This window comes from Aulostomus chinensis, chromosome 3 (assembly GCF_037954235.1).
Source record: "Aulostomus chinensis isolate RoL2024-O1b breed Wild chromosome 3, RoL_Achi_v1.0, whole genome shotgun sequence".
In the NCBI taxonomy this organism is placed as follows: Eukaryota; Metazoa; Chordata; class Actinopteri; order Syngnathiformes; family Aulostomidae; genus Aulostomus; species Aulostomus chinensis.
Genome location: NC_141322.1, coordinates 1,991,788 through 2,005,445, shown reverse-complemented (window position 1 = coordinate 2,005,445; position 13,658 = coordinate 1,991,788). Strand labels below are relative to the sequence as shown.

The following is a 13,658-nucleotide window of genomic DNA, read 5'->3' as shown; positions in this document are numbered from 1 at the left end:
GTCCTGTTTCAGTTCACTTTTGCAGGTGTTTATATCGTTCACATGGCTCCAAACAGGTGCCATCAGGCACGTGAACACGACAGTGTAGCAATTGTGACCAGCAGGCTTCACAAACAACCAGCTGATCGCTGATACAGAGCTGTGTCGCTCTACGCAGCACGACGTCTACGCCGCTGCCCTGCGTGGCTGCAGTGACGTCATCTAGAAGCTGAGTAGCAGTACAAAGTTCAGAGAACGTGAGAATTGTAGACGTAAGATCCACTAGTTGTTCTGGTTCTGGAGGTCCAACGCAGCAGCAGATCCTGTCACTGTCACTGCTGAACCCCACTGAGCATCTGGGACGGTCTGGGTCCACCGGTGTGTTCTTGTCCCTGAGAACATTGTAGAACTCATTCTTCTCTCGTTTTGTGGAGCATCTCGTGGAGCACCGGTCACGTTCCACTCACTACTACAAAGGAGCACAAACCCTTCGGTCTCAGTGTTCCAACAGAGTTCCGGTACTTTCAATCAGCTGATTTTCACCCTTGTGAACAAACCCAGGAGCGCCGGATCATCCTTTGTCATCAGGTCATGTGAACGCTTGATCTCCATGGAGTCTTACTGGCTTTGATCAAACAGGTGCGATAATCGTTACAATACTCACAAACTCTGGATACAAATATCGTGAGGACACGGTTTGTTTATCGGCTTTATTGAAGACATGTTGAACAACGTTGTTGACATTCAAAACAATTCTGTTAACAAGCACAGGTTTGCTGTGATCCAGGATGGTTGTCATGACACCGACAGCTACAGGCAGGTGCACATAGAGACGCGTCCTAAACCATTTACAGCACGAGAACATCAGTTAGCATCTGGAAGACCAGCAGGAACGTCAGAGGCTCACATCTACAGGGCTCGGCTTGTCCTGGTGGCGCCACGTCCAACAGGCACAAACACACCGTTGGATACAATCATGTGGCGTCTAACACTGAAGAGCAGACAGCAGGTGTACAGATGCTTCAACACTACTGCGCAAAAGCCCCACAAAGATGCTTGTTTCTATGGAGACGGGAGAGCAAGAGAGTACAAGTATTGCCCCCCCCAGACCCCGACACTAGGACTGGTTAATTCAGTGGCTCAGTCCAAAGAGATGATGCTGATGGAGCCACCGCCAGTCCCAGGTCTCAGCTGGGGGTCGTTTTTGCTGCTGACAGTCGCTGCTGTGTGTTGTGACACTCAGGAGCCAAGCAACTATTTTACTGATTGTCACAAAGTGAAAATGCAAAACCAACTTACTTCTACACGCTTTTGAATTCTGAGGCCAATTCAGACTTCATCAACTTTAAGTTTTAAATATTGTGTGAATTCTAATTAATAAAAGTTGTGCCAATTCAGAGGCGCTCGTGTTGGCCAGCACGACCGCTACGACCATTGCTGCGGAGGTTAATTTGTGTCTTTATTGCGAATCGGAAAATAGAATCGAGAGCAAAACTTCCCAATTCACACTCATTTTCTTAAAATTGCAAATCAAATAAATGTGAGATAATTTTGTTTGTTTGCAAATGAAAAAACTTTGTGCTGTTGTACTTGTTTGCCATTAAAATCACCGGAGAACAAAACTGAGATATTCACACATTAGATTGAGCTGCAATAAAAATGACTGAATCCACCTCCAAAAGTTTCAGGGTGTGTGTGTGTGTGTGTGTGTGTGTGTGTGTGTGTGTCCATGAAGGTGTTTGTATGTGTGAAGTACAGCTGAAGTATTTACTGGTGTCCTGATGTGTATTAATACTTCTCCACCCTGAACTATCTGCTAGATTTTGTACTGAGTATTGGAACTGTGTTCTGCTCTCTCGTCGATGTGAGGGGGTTTGAGTGCTCAATCCAACAAGCTTTGCCGAGTGTCAGCTGACCATCTGAACCAGCCTGAAGCTCAGAGCCAGGAAGCCGGTCCCCAGCAGGTCCCCCAGAGCTGTGAGGTAGGGGATGGAGAAGTTGTCAGGGTCCAGCCCCCTTCGCCACAGCCACCTCACTATTAGGCTGGCGGCATACAGCAGAATCACCACCTGTGACAACACGACACTGAGCCTGGTCCTCCCTCCCTCTCTGTACAGACTAGTATGAGTTAAAACAACAGGGTGGTCAGACCTGAAGCAGAGCTGCTGACAGGTAACAGGTGATGAAGGTGGCCGTCATGGCCGCGTGACCTCCTCGCAGCAGGTGGATGGTGTACAGGAAGAAGAGGTGACCCGGCACCACCAGGGTGACCAGGACTCTGGCTGATTTGGAGTTCACATCTGAAATCATGAAGAAAAACACCAACAAAATTCAAATCAGGAATCCATCATCATCCTCCTCCTCTTCGTCATGATCATCATCATCATCATCACCGTCATCATCATCATCATCACCATCACCATCATCATCATTACCATCATCATCATCACCATCATCACCATCATCCTCATCCTCATTACCATCATCATCACCATCACCATCACCATCATCATCATCATCATCATCACCATCATCATCATCATCATCACCATCATCACCATCATCCTCATCATCATCATCATCATCATCATCATCACCATCACCATCATCATCATCATCATCATCACCATCATCACCATCATCCTCATCATCATCATCATCATCATCTTCCTCATTATCCTCAACCTCATCATCATCCTTATCCTCATCCTCATCATCATCACCATCATCATCATCATCCTCATCCTCATCCTCATCATCATCCTCATCCTCATCATCATCACCATCATCACATCACCATCATCATCACCATCGTCACATCTTCATCCTCATCATCACCATCATCACCATATTCATCCTCATCCTCATCATCATCACCATCATCACATCATTATCTTCATCCTCATCATCACCATCATCACCATTATCATCCTCATCATCATCATCACCATCATCATCATCACCATCATCACCATCATCATCACCATCGTCACATCTTCATCCTCATCATCACCATCATCACCATATTCATCCTCATCCTCATCATCATCACCATCATCACATCATTATCTTCATCCTCATCATTACCATCATCACCATTATCATCCTCATCATCATCATCACCATCATCATCATCACCATCATCACCATCATCCTCATCATCATCATCATCATCCTCATCATCATCATTATCATCATCTTCATCCTCATTGTCCTCAACCTCATCATCATCACCATCATCACCATCATCATCACCATCATCACATCATTATCTTCATCCTCATCATCACTATCATCACCATTATCATCCTCATCCTCATCATCATCATCAGTGTGTCCTTCTCTGACCTGAGGAGCAGAAGCAGGTGCAGGGTCTTGGGTAGTTGCTGCTCATTTTAGACGGAGGAGCAGCAGGAACGCTCCAGTAGTGGAGGAACGTGGACATCCTGCTGGCCTGGATGGCCACCAGGTTCCCCCCAACGCCTGCGTGGACCCACACAGACAGGACACGGGTCCAGTTTGAAACAAACAAGTGACACCACAGAGAAAGCAGGATCAGAGTGAACACGGTGGATGTGTTTGGTTGGAGCGACAGAACACACAACATTTTTTGTATGTTGCAGCTTCGTGCAGTGTTTGCAGTTTAACATCATTAATCTGCAAACACACTTGAAAAGATGGACTTGCCTCTAAATCAACTCGTGCTGTTTGTTTCCATGGGAACAGAACTCGGCACTCTCTCTGGTACTTGCTGGTACTTTTTGCTGTTTTATTTGGTTGTTTGTATGACGTATATACATATTTTGTTCTTTACAGTCTGTTGGTGATGAACATTTGAAGTATGTCTATAGAGTCATAGTGGAGTACATGCATGCACTGTAAATGTGCTTCCTACGACCCTACGGAGGTTTGTGCTGCTCAGAGATTCTGCCCGGCAGTGTCTCCATGAGCTGGGTTCAAGTCAGGACCGGTGTCCTGGTGTTATTCGGCTCGGAGGGAAACTTCTTGGCTCACAGGTCTTTGGACAGACAGGAGGAGCGTTTGTGGTCAGAGGGACTGAATGAGAATGCAAATGAGCTTCCTGTACTGGGACGACGGCGGCAGCGACACGCAGCAGCGGCGGTGAGAGCGTTTGCTGGCGCCAACCCAGTGGAAGCATGAACGCATCGTTGACATTCTGATCAGGTCTGTGGTTCATGTCAACGCCGTTGTTTTTCTTCTCTGTTTAGCTCCAGACTTTGTGGGCAATGGTCGAGTCTTCTGGAGACTCAGTGTCAGCGTTGACCTGGGAACTGAGCCCCCTGCCCCGCCCCCGCCCCGCCTGCCCCGCCCCATAGTGTTACCATGGGAACAGTAACAGTTCTGGTGGATTTCAGCTTCTGTGTGTTAGAATGCAACAGTTCATAATGAAGCTTGGATGTTAAGATTATTATTGCTGCACCGGGTTCTCAGTCAGCGAAATATCTGAATGCATTAATGTTGGTTCTGTGTTGGTTCTCTGTTCGGTGTTTGTTCTGTGTTTGTCCTTTGTTCTTTGTTTGTTCTGTGTTTGTTCTATGTTGGTTCTGTGTTTGTTCCATGTTAGTTTCATGTTGGTTCTGTGTTGGATCTGTATTTGTTTTTTGTTGGTTCTGTGTTTGTCCTTTGTTCTTTGTTTGTTCTGTGTTTGTTCTATGTTGGTTCTGTGTTTGTTCCATGTTAGTTTCATGTTGGTTCTGTGTTGGATCTGTATTTGTTTTTTGTTGGTTCTGTGTTGGATTTGTGTTCTGTGTTGGCTCTGTATTTGTTTTTTGTTGGTTCTGTGTTGGATTTGTGTTCTGTGTTGGTTCTGTATTTGTTTTATGTTGGTTCTGTCTTTGTTTTGTGTTGGTTCTGTGTTGGATTTGTGTTCTGCGTTGATGCTGTATTTGTTTCGTGTTGGTTCTGTTTGTCCTGTGTTGGTTTTGTGTTGGATCTGTATTGGTTCTGTGTTGGATCTGTTTTCTGTGTTGGTTCTGTATTTGTTTTATGTTGGTTCTGTGTTGTTTCTGTCTGTTTTGTGTTGGTTCTTTGTTGGATCTGTGTTCTTTGTTGGTTCTGTATTTTTTGTGTTGGTTCTGTATTTGTTTTATGTTGGGTCTGTCTTCGTTTTGTGTTGGTTCTGTGTTGGATTTTTGTTCTGTGTTGGATCTGTGTTCTGTGTTGCTTCTGTATTTGTTTTGTGTTGGTTCTGTGTTGTTTCTGTCTGTATTGTGTTGGTTCTGTGTTGTATTTGTGTTCTGTGTTGGTTCTGTTTGTTCTGTGTTGGATCTGTGTTCTGTGTTGGTTCTGTATTTTTTGTGTGTTGGTTCTGTATTTGTTTTGTGTTGGTTCTGTCTTTGTTTTGTGTTGGTTCTGTGTTTGTTTTGTTTTGGTTCTGTTTGTCCTGTGTTGGATCTGTGTTCTGTGTTGGTTCTGTATTTGTTTTGTGTTGGTTCTGTTTGTTCTGTGTTAGTTCTGTGTTGGATCTCTGTTCTGTGGTGGTTCTGGATTTCTTTTGTTTTGGTTCTGTATTTGTTTAATGTTGGCTCTGTGTTGGTTTTATGTTCTGTGTTGGTTCTGTGTTGGATCTGTTTTCTGTGTTGGTTCTGTATTTGTTTTGTTTTGTGTTGGATCTGTATTCTGTGTTGGTTCTGTAGTTGTTTTGTTTTGTGTTGGATCTGTATTCTGTGTTGGTTCTGTAGTTGTTTTGTTTTGTGTTGGATCTGTATTCTGTGTTGGTTCTGTAGTTGTTTTGTTTTGTGTTGCATCTGTGTTCTGTGTTGGTTCTGTTTGTTCTGTGTTGGTTCTGTGTTGGATATGTGCTCTGTGTTGGTTCTGTATTTGTTTTGTGTTAGTTCTGTTTGTTCTGTGTTGGTTCTGTGTTGGATCTGTGTTCTGTGTTGGTTCTGTATTTGTTTTGTGTTGGTTCTGTTTGTCCTGTGTTGGTTCTGTGTTGGATCTGTGTTGGTTCTGTGTTGGTTCTGTTTTTTCTGTGTTGCTTCTGTGTTGGATCTGTGTTTGGTGTTGGTTCTGTGTTGGTTCTGTTTGTTCTGTGTTGGTTCTATGTTGGATCTGTGTTCTGCGTTGGTTCTGTGTTGCTTCTGTTTGTTGGTTCTCTCTCCGTGACGTCGGCTGTAGCTGAGACGTCACTGAGTAACGAGCAATGAGTGTTTCAGACGTCTTTGTTCCTCTTTGAGTTCAGAAACGTAAATTCTAATAATCATTTTGTGGACACAAGACAAGTTGTTCTCCTAATTTAGTTCACCTTGGTTTCTGAACAGGTAGGAGCTTGTGGCAGTGCGTCCCTCCTACGTCACTCACCGTTGATTACTGGAGTGAAGACCGCCATTCCCTCGTAGTCTGGGAGGCTGACAGTTTTGTCCAGGATCAAACCACCGATACTGGCAGCGAGACGGCCACACAGGAGTCGTTAGAAGCACTCAAACGGTCACATGACCAACAGCGGGGGTGTCTGGTGCGGAATGTGGGCTCACCTGCTGATGGACATGGCTAATATGACTGGTTGCCAGCCTGACTTGAGGACCTCTCTGATTGATTGAGACTGGCGAGCAATAATGACCCACACTGGGACCAGTAACAGGAAGCAGCTGCACACCACAGGAGGCAGATACCATGCGTCTGACGGGCAACATGTACAGAATATATCAGCCATACATGCCGTGTCCTTGGCGCCTCCTCAGAAAAACTGGTCTCTGATGATGCCACGATAACCAGACGCAGGGAGGAGAGGCTGGACTGTGCTGCCCCCTGCTGGCTGGAACACCCCCAAACCACAGTCAATGCATCCTGGGGGGTTCAAGGTGTGAAGCGGGCCTCTTCAGGGGCTCCAAGCCGTTTCAGGGGTTTTTCTCAGCGAATGAAGGTCAAATATCATCAATCAAAGGAGGGGAGCCCAAACGTGTGCGATGCCTCAGAGATGCTGTGGTTTGGGAGTTTCACCGCATTTCCTCATCACCAGCAGTCAGAGTGAGTGACAGAGGACAGTTTTCATTAATGCCATGTACTCTGAAGGAAATCAGTAGTTGTAGTGGTGTGTGTGTGTGTGTGTGTGTGTGTGTGTGTGTGTGTGTGTGTGTGTTCCTTTCATTCCTACACATTAATATCTGCAGTTCCTTAAATAGTCTTTTTCCAGTTACTGGGGAGTAGAAGTGAAGGAATCTTCACGACTGGTCAAAGCCATTCCTGAGAGTGTGGTGGCTACTTCCACTTTATGGATGTGACGTGACCTCTGACCTTGGTAACACAGGAAGAAGCTGCTGACCCCAGCGAGCAGGGACAGAGTGATGAGGTCTCCCAGGCTGGCGGCAATGGGCGTGGCGATGTTATCTGGGTTGACGCCCACCTTCTTGGAGCCAACGATCACAGTCACCATCACCAGACCTGATGGAGCAGAAGGTGAAGGCGTGACTTGGACTTTCGACAGCATGCTGGGCCTTTGAAAGCGCGGCTGCATCCCACCTAGCAACAGAGCTGCGATGAAGGCCGTGGACACGCTGCTGGCACACAGGATGGCAGCCTGGGTGACATCCACCCTCCCCCTGGTCAGAGCCCCCAGTCCCACGGCTGCAACTGCTGCCAGGAAGCCTACGACTGTGGCTTGGACCTGAAGACGAAGGACAGAGCTTCAGATGCCACCTTCCTTGAACCTTCCGAGGCCGTCTCGGCTGCCTTCTTCTCCAAGATGTAGTCGATCAGAGGACGTGGTCTGTTGGACCCTGAGGCAACAGGATGTTCTGGGAATGTTTGAGGAATATTTTAGATAAAACACACTTTCCCTCTTCTGGGATTTAAATTTGTGAAAGTGTTCTCGTAAGTGAGAGCAGAACCAAAAAAAAAAACTTCACTTACTAGTCCCCTACAGGTTCTTGTAATATCAAGTTCTGCAAACTCTCTGGAGACTCCAGTGGAACGTCCTACACATGCTTCCCTGAACATTCCCAGAACATCCTGAAAGTTCCCTGAACATCTGCCAAATATAGAACACCATGCTGAGGCGGAAGGCCTGGAGGGAACGTCCTGGAGGTGTGGGGGGGCACAAGTCAACTACCTGAAGCGTCATGCGAGGTTGATGGAAGAATCAAGACCATGATCCTTATCTTCTCACCCTCATTAAGAAATGATTTCTCCTCCTTTGTGTTCAATTAGCTGAGATTAAAAGTGCATTGATGTTTTTAATTGTGCCAGCAAGGCAGTTGTCCTGAAGCCAGACCCGTGTGTGTGTGTGTGTGTGTGTGTGTGTGTCACCTGGATTAGAGCCAGATTACAGCACACTATCCTCCACTGCTGCTGAGGCTCCTCCATCTGACCCGTGTTGGCCTGCGAGTGACGTTCACAACCACACGTTAATGTGCAGAAGTCATTTCCACTAATCTGGACTCCTTTCGCAGTATCTCTTCCTTCAGGTTTAATGTACTATATGTGTACTCCAACTCTCATTCCTTCAGTTTCCCCCAACACAAGCCAACATAATGCTCCACTGCTGCATTAATGACATCACTGCGGCTGCAAAGAGCGTAGACCGACGTGTGCAGCAGGAGCTCCTCAGCACGGACACTCAGAGACATGGACCAGGTCTGGTTTTGCTGATGGAAAGAAGGACTGAAGGCTCACAGAGATGCTATACTTGAGAAGTGCCGCCACTGTGTCCAGGACAATGGTGTCCAGCGAATTCCATTTCAAAACTGGTTCACTATGAAGGGTTTTTGTGTGTATGTGTGTTTTGTGTGTGTGCGCGTGAGTGTAACCACTTACTGCTGTTGACAGTCGGGATGCCAGTGTCATCTCCAGGTTCCCCTTCAGGCCCACCAGGGCCGGCACCAAGATAAACACCTCCGAGATCTCCGTAAACACCTCCCAGTGCTGAAACACACCCACAGCCGCCTCTGATTAACGCCCCACTCCGTCCCACTGAGAGGTTAGAATCCTCAGCTTTCCTTCAAAATAACACAAAGTAACAATTCAGATGACCTCTAGCCTTTAGCTAGAATATGTGGTTTGACAGCCAAAGCACTGGTCTGGGGTGTTGTTTCACATTTGAATCAACAACTGAAAACAATGAATACTCTCCAAGTGTGAAACAACACCCCAGACCAGTGCTTTGGCTGTCAAACCACATATTCTAGCTAAAGGCTAACGGAGAGTGACAGCTGACAAGAGCAAAACTGTCCACAAATATCACTTTAGGAACCAGTGAGACCCACGTCTTGTATGACCAGTGATCCACCAAGACTCTGACTTGAGCTAAAAACAAGCTACCTGCAACCCTTCAGTTCCATGCTAGCATGACTGGTTCAACTGCTCCAACTGTCAGGGCAGAACCAGAAGTGGCACAGTCTCTTTTTAGCTAAAAAAAAAAAAATCTGTTGTGTCGCTCAGCTTGTGGTTTTCAGTCAGTTCAGCTGTTGTTAGCCGTCTGTCTCCATTAGCTTCAAGCTAAATACACATGCCTGGCTCCTCCTGCATTCTAGAGCCCCATAAATGTAAGACAGGAGGGACTAAAATGTCTGTTTCAGCACCTCACACCTGTTCGTGAGTACTTGGAGGGTGAAATTCACTTTGTGGATGAAGTATCACTTTAAAACACTTATCAGTCTCAAACATATTCCTCCATCAGTACAGTCCTGTAATCTCATACTTGCACTGTATCCATGACCATCCCAGCCGCCACTATGCCCAGGCCAGACAGCACCTGGGCTGCTATGATCCACGAGCTCTCTGGCAGGAAGCCCTGAGCTGAGCGGGTCAGTTTACAGGTGAAGCCCTGCAGCTTCTTCCCCTGGAAACGCAGCTCCAGGGTCAGATGGGTCACCACCATGGTTGGTCTCTCTTAACCCATTACTCGCCCAACGGCTCCTGTCTGGTAGTGTCTCTCCTGGTCCGTGAAACCAGCTCCTAGCTGTTGCCAGAGAACCACTCTGCTGCCTCCTCACTCCGCGGTGTAACAGGTGAGTTTGTGTTGCTGCGCAGCTTCAGGAATCAGAGATCAGGACGCTTGTTTTGTCCTTCAGGGGTTGGTCAGCGTTCGCAGGGCAGCAACATGGACACACACACACACACACACACACACACACACACACACACACACACACACACACAATGGCACTTCACACTTGACAGCAGGTCTGTGATGCCTCTTCTTACACTCTGCAACTGACAGACCTACCACACACACACACACACACACACACACACACACACACACACACACACACACACACACACACACACACACCCCTCATGCCTCACTCTTGAGCAGCCAGGCAGCTGAGGTGGACCGCTGGAAGCCCGGTCTCTCACGGGGTCTGAAAAGTGTCCATGTCCTGTGGGACAAGGACATCCAGAAGGCCAGCAGCTTCTTCTCAGTCCTCTGGTGCCGCTGCTCCTTCTCATCCATCTCCCTCCACTGCTCCCTCTCCTTCTCCTCCCTGCGCTGATGCCCTGAGTGGGTCTCAGTGCTCGGAAGCCCCTTCCTCATTCTGATGGATGGTGAGATGTCCGTCCAGGCTGCAGGGCTCAAACCTATTATGACGTCTGTCTGATTCCAGTTGTGATGGAGGAATCTTGTGTGTGTTTGTGTGTGCGTGTGTGTGTGTGTGTGTGGGTAATGCTGGGCCCAGGCAAGGTGAGTAGACGTCTGTCTTCAGTGTTCCTCCTGGTACTCGTCTCTTGTTCGATCTGATCAGAGGACGCTGCAGCTCTGCTCCCCCCACTCTTCAGTAGCTCCTCCTCCTCCTGCTGGTCTTCGGCGTGAGTTGCTGACGCACTCTGAGCAGCAGCAGGTGCGTTGCTGTACCTGTCATTGACACACGGTGCCGATGATGCCTGGAAAGGACAGATTGTGTCCTCCCTGATTGAGAAACACCCAGCAGCGTGGTGTGTGTGTGAGTCCCAACCCCTCACTCACTGACCCGCCTCCTCGCCATCTGACATCAGGTGTCTCACTGGCATTTGTAGAAGGATAAAAAACAACATTGTTTTCATTTCTGGCCTTAACACCACACAAAGCACGCAGGGACAGAGTGACGCGTCCTCGCACTCACAGTGACTCAGCTGAACAGTGTCCTTGGACATGACACTGAACAGCCCCCGGTTTTCTGCAGCCCCCCCCCCCCACACACACACACACACCTGGTTGTGGATTGTGAGATGCTGATGTTATCCACATTTCTTGTGTTTTAGAGGGATGACAGAAAACAAGAGCAGAGATGCGAAGTACAAATCCTCTGTTACTGTACTTTGAATAATACTTCACCTAAAACGTTTCTATTGCCTTTCAAATTCTCACAAATAGGAGTCTTGAGCTCACAGATGCATTTTTTCCCTCCTGCTTCACTTTTTTACAACTCCAGAGCGCAGGAGGAAGCAGCCACATAGCTTTAGCTTGATGCTAACAGAGACTGATGGCAAACAACAGCTGAACTGTCCAGAAACTCTCCAGGTCATCGTCCAGCGTAATCCACGTCTTTTATATTTTCAGCAGATCTGCATATTAAAATCAAGGTAATGTTCAAAATATTTTATTTTATATTGTTTTTATAAATTATATTATTTTTAAAAATAAATGTCCAAGATATCATGACATCACGTTAGCTATGGACAGCTGGTAGAAAGGTTTTCCTTTTTTTTATACTTTGAGAGAAGTGTTGAAGTAGTACAGTACTACCACTTCAGTAGATAGTGTGTACTTTTGCTACTTCTGCCAGCAGCCCATCACACACACAACTACACCGCTGGCGGTATATTATACTCATAGAAACACACATCTCGCTGTTTAGCATGATTCCCTGTATGATCAACAGAACCACTTCATGCCTCTGGTCCATAAATATGCTTCACTGTGTGTGAAGGTCACGGGACAGGACGCGGCCGCCACAGAGTAATGACCTTTCTCCTCTCACTTTGGGCCAAAAGTTAAAAAAATATTTGCTTGTAAGTCCACTTGAAGCCTGAGGGCTCACCGCACTCCAGTTTATTTGTTCCTGAGTGGCAAGGTCACATTAGAGGTCACTGTGACCTCCAAACCTCACCAGGAGTCACATGGACACACAAACATGGAAGAATCAGCGCTTATCCCAGGTTCCCCACGTGACCTCTGGACGACGACACCCCGAGAGTCCAATCAAGTACCTTCAGCTTTTGAGGGTGATGTATTCTCCTGTGCAGACTAGAGCAGGTAACAGGGCCGGTACCGGGGCCGGTACCAGGACCTCAGTGGCCCCCAACTAGGTTCTGTTAGGGGCCCCGAAATTCTCAAACAACTGATGCTGCCATAAAACTTGGCTAAATCAGTGGAACACAATCCTGCTTCCCCAAATCAGCACCAGACCGAACACTGCAGCCATTTTCTCTCATCAGAGGAGCCGAAAAAAAAATCAGAACCCAACTAGTCTTGAACTGAACTGAAAAATCATCCATGGAACCAGAAACCCACAATGACTGATATCCGCCAGCGCTGACAACGTTCTGCCGTTACTGTGCATCCACTCACCGTCAGAGGGTTTACGCTCAGAGAACCAGAGCGGTGACAGCTGGTTGAATTATCTACTGATGACTTGATCGAGTTCTAATAATATCAATAGGAGGAACAGTTCTAATAGCTCAACTCAAGACACTCTCACAGTTTTCTGACATTCAACTGACCACACGGCAGATTTCTTGCTTGAGCAGACCTAATTCTGCTGGTCCTGACCTGCACCCGGTCCAGCAGCATGCCGGCTGTCACCATGCCCAGCCCCGCCAGCAGGTAGGATGGGAGCACCTGGAGGCAGAGCGCCTGGAGTGACTCTCTGTTGGAGCTGTGGAGCTTCTCCTCGTCCGTCATGTTGCTCTGCAGCCCATTCAAACCAGACTGCTGCCAGGTGGAGGAGGTGTTGCTCAACCTCTGGTCTGCAGCCCAGCTGATGACTGGGGACGGTCGACAGGCACAGACAAATTACAAAGGTGAAAGCATGACCTTTGACCCTACAGGACTGGCAAAAGTAAACAATGGTGACAATGCAACACTTTTCTCTCAGTATCAGCCATCGTTACCTGATGATATGATATGATATTACATGATGAGCTGTTATTACCTGATGAGTTGTTATTACCTGATGAGCTGTTATTACCTGATGAGTTGTTATTACCTGATGAGCTGTTATTACCTGATGAGCTGTTATTACCTGATGAGTTGTTATTACCTGATGAGCTGTTATTACATGATGAGCTGTTATTACCTGATGAGCTGTTATTACCTGATGAGCTGTTATTACCTGATGAGTTGTTATTACCTGATGAGCTGTTATTACCTGATGAGTTGTTATTACCTGATGAGTTGTTATTACATGATGAGCTGTTATTACCTGATGAGTTGTTATTACCTGATGAGTTGTTATTACCTGATGAGTTGTTATTACCTGATGAGTTGTTATTACCTGATGAGCTGTTATTACATGATGAGTTGTCATTACCTGATGAGCTGTTATTACCTGATGAGTTGTTATTACCTGATGAGCTGTTATTACCTGATGAGTTGTTATTACCTGATGAGCTGTTATTACCTGATGAGTTGTTATTACCTGATGAGCTGTTATTACCTGATGAGTTGTTATTACCTGATGAGTTGTTATTACATGATGAGCTGTTATTACCTGATGAGTTGTTATTACCTGATGAGTTGT

General features: G+C 46.7%; 1 protein-coding gene across 5 annotated transcripts; it reads right to left on the bottom strand.

The window, feature by feature from the left end:
• Positions 1-688: 688 nt before the first annotated feature.
• On the bottom strand, positions 689-12,883 carry LOC147267360 (solute carrier family 41 member 1-like). 5 transcript variants are annotated; one of them, XM_086197897.1, is made up of 10 exons: positions 9,635-10,852; positions 8,752-8,859; positions 8,245-8,316; positions 7,459-7,603; positions 7,234-7,380; positions 6,474-6,618; positions 6,301-6,380; positions 3,328-3,462; positions 2,131-2,279; positions 689-1,954 (listed from the first exon to the last, which is right to left on the bottom strand). In XM_086197897.1, the coding sequence occupies exons 1-10, from the start codon at positions 9,812-9,814 to the stop codon at positions 1,916-1,918; spliced, it is 1,200 nt and encodes a 399-aa protein (XP_086054023.1). In that variant the 5' UTR covers positions 9,815-10,852; the 3' UTR covers positions 689-1,915. The 5 variants fall into 5 exon arrangements, with proteins under 5 accessions (XP_086054023.1, XP_086054000.1, XP_086054034.1 ...); XM_086197874.1 differs by having other exon boundaries at positions 689-2,048; positions 9,635-10,851; XM_086197908.1 differs by lacking the exon at positions 9,635-10,852 and adding an exon at positions 9,201-9,613 and having other exon boundaries at positions 689-2,048.
• Between the last annotated feature and the right edge of the window lie 775 nt (positions 12,884-13,658).

What these genes read in the sequence shown, in the direction of transcription:
- LOC147267360 (XM_086197874.1), bottom strand. Translation starts at nt 9,814, where the DNA reads ATGGTGGTGACCCATCTGACCCTGGAGCTGCGTTTCCAGGGGAAGAAG. An exon ending in TGGTCATGGATACAGTGCAA is followed by an intron (nt 8,860 to 9,634) that starts GTATGAGATTAC and finishes GGTGTGTTTCAG; the next exon opens with CACTGGGAGGTGTTTACGGA. An exon ending in CACCTGCTTCTGCTCCTCAG is followed by an intron (nt 2,280 to 3,327) that starts GTCAGAGAAGGA and finishes TCATGATTTCAG; the next exon opens with ATGTGAACTCCAAATCAGCC.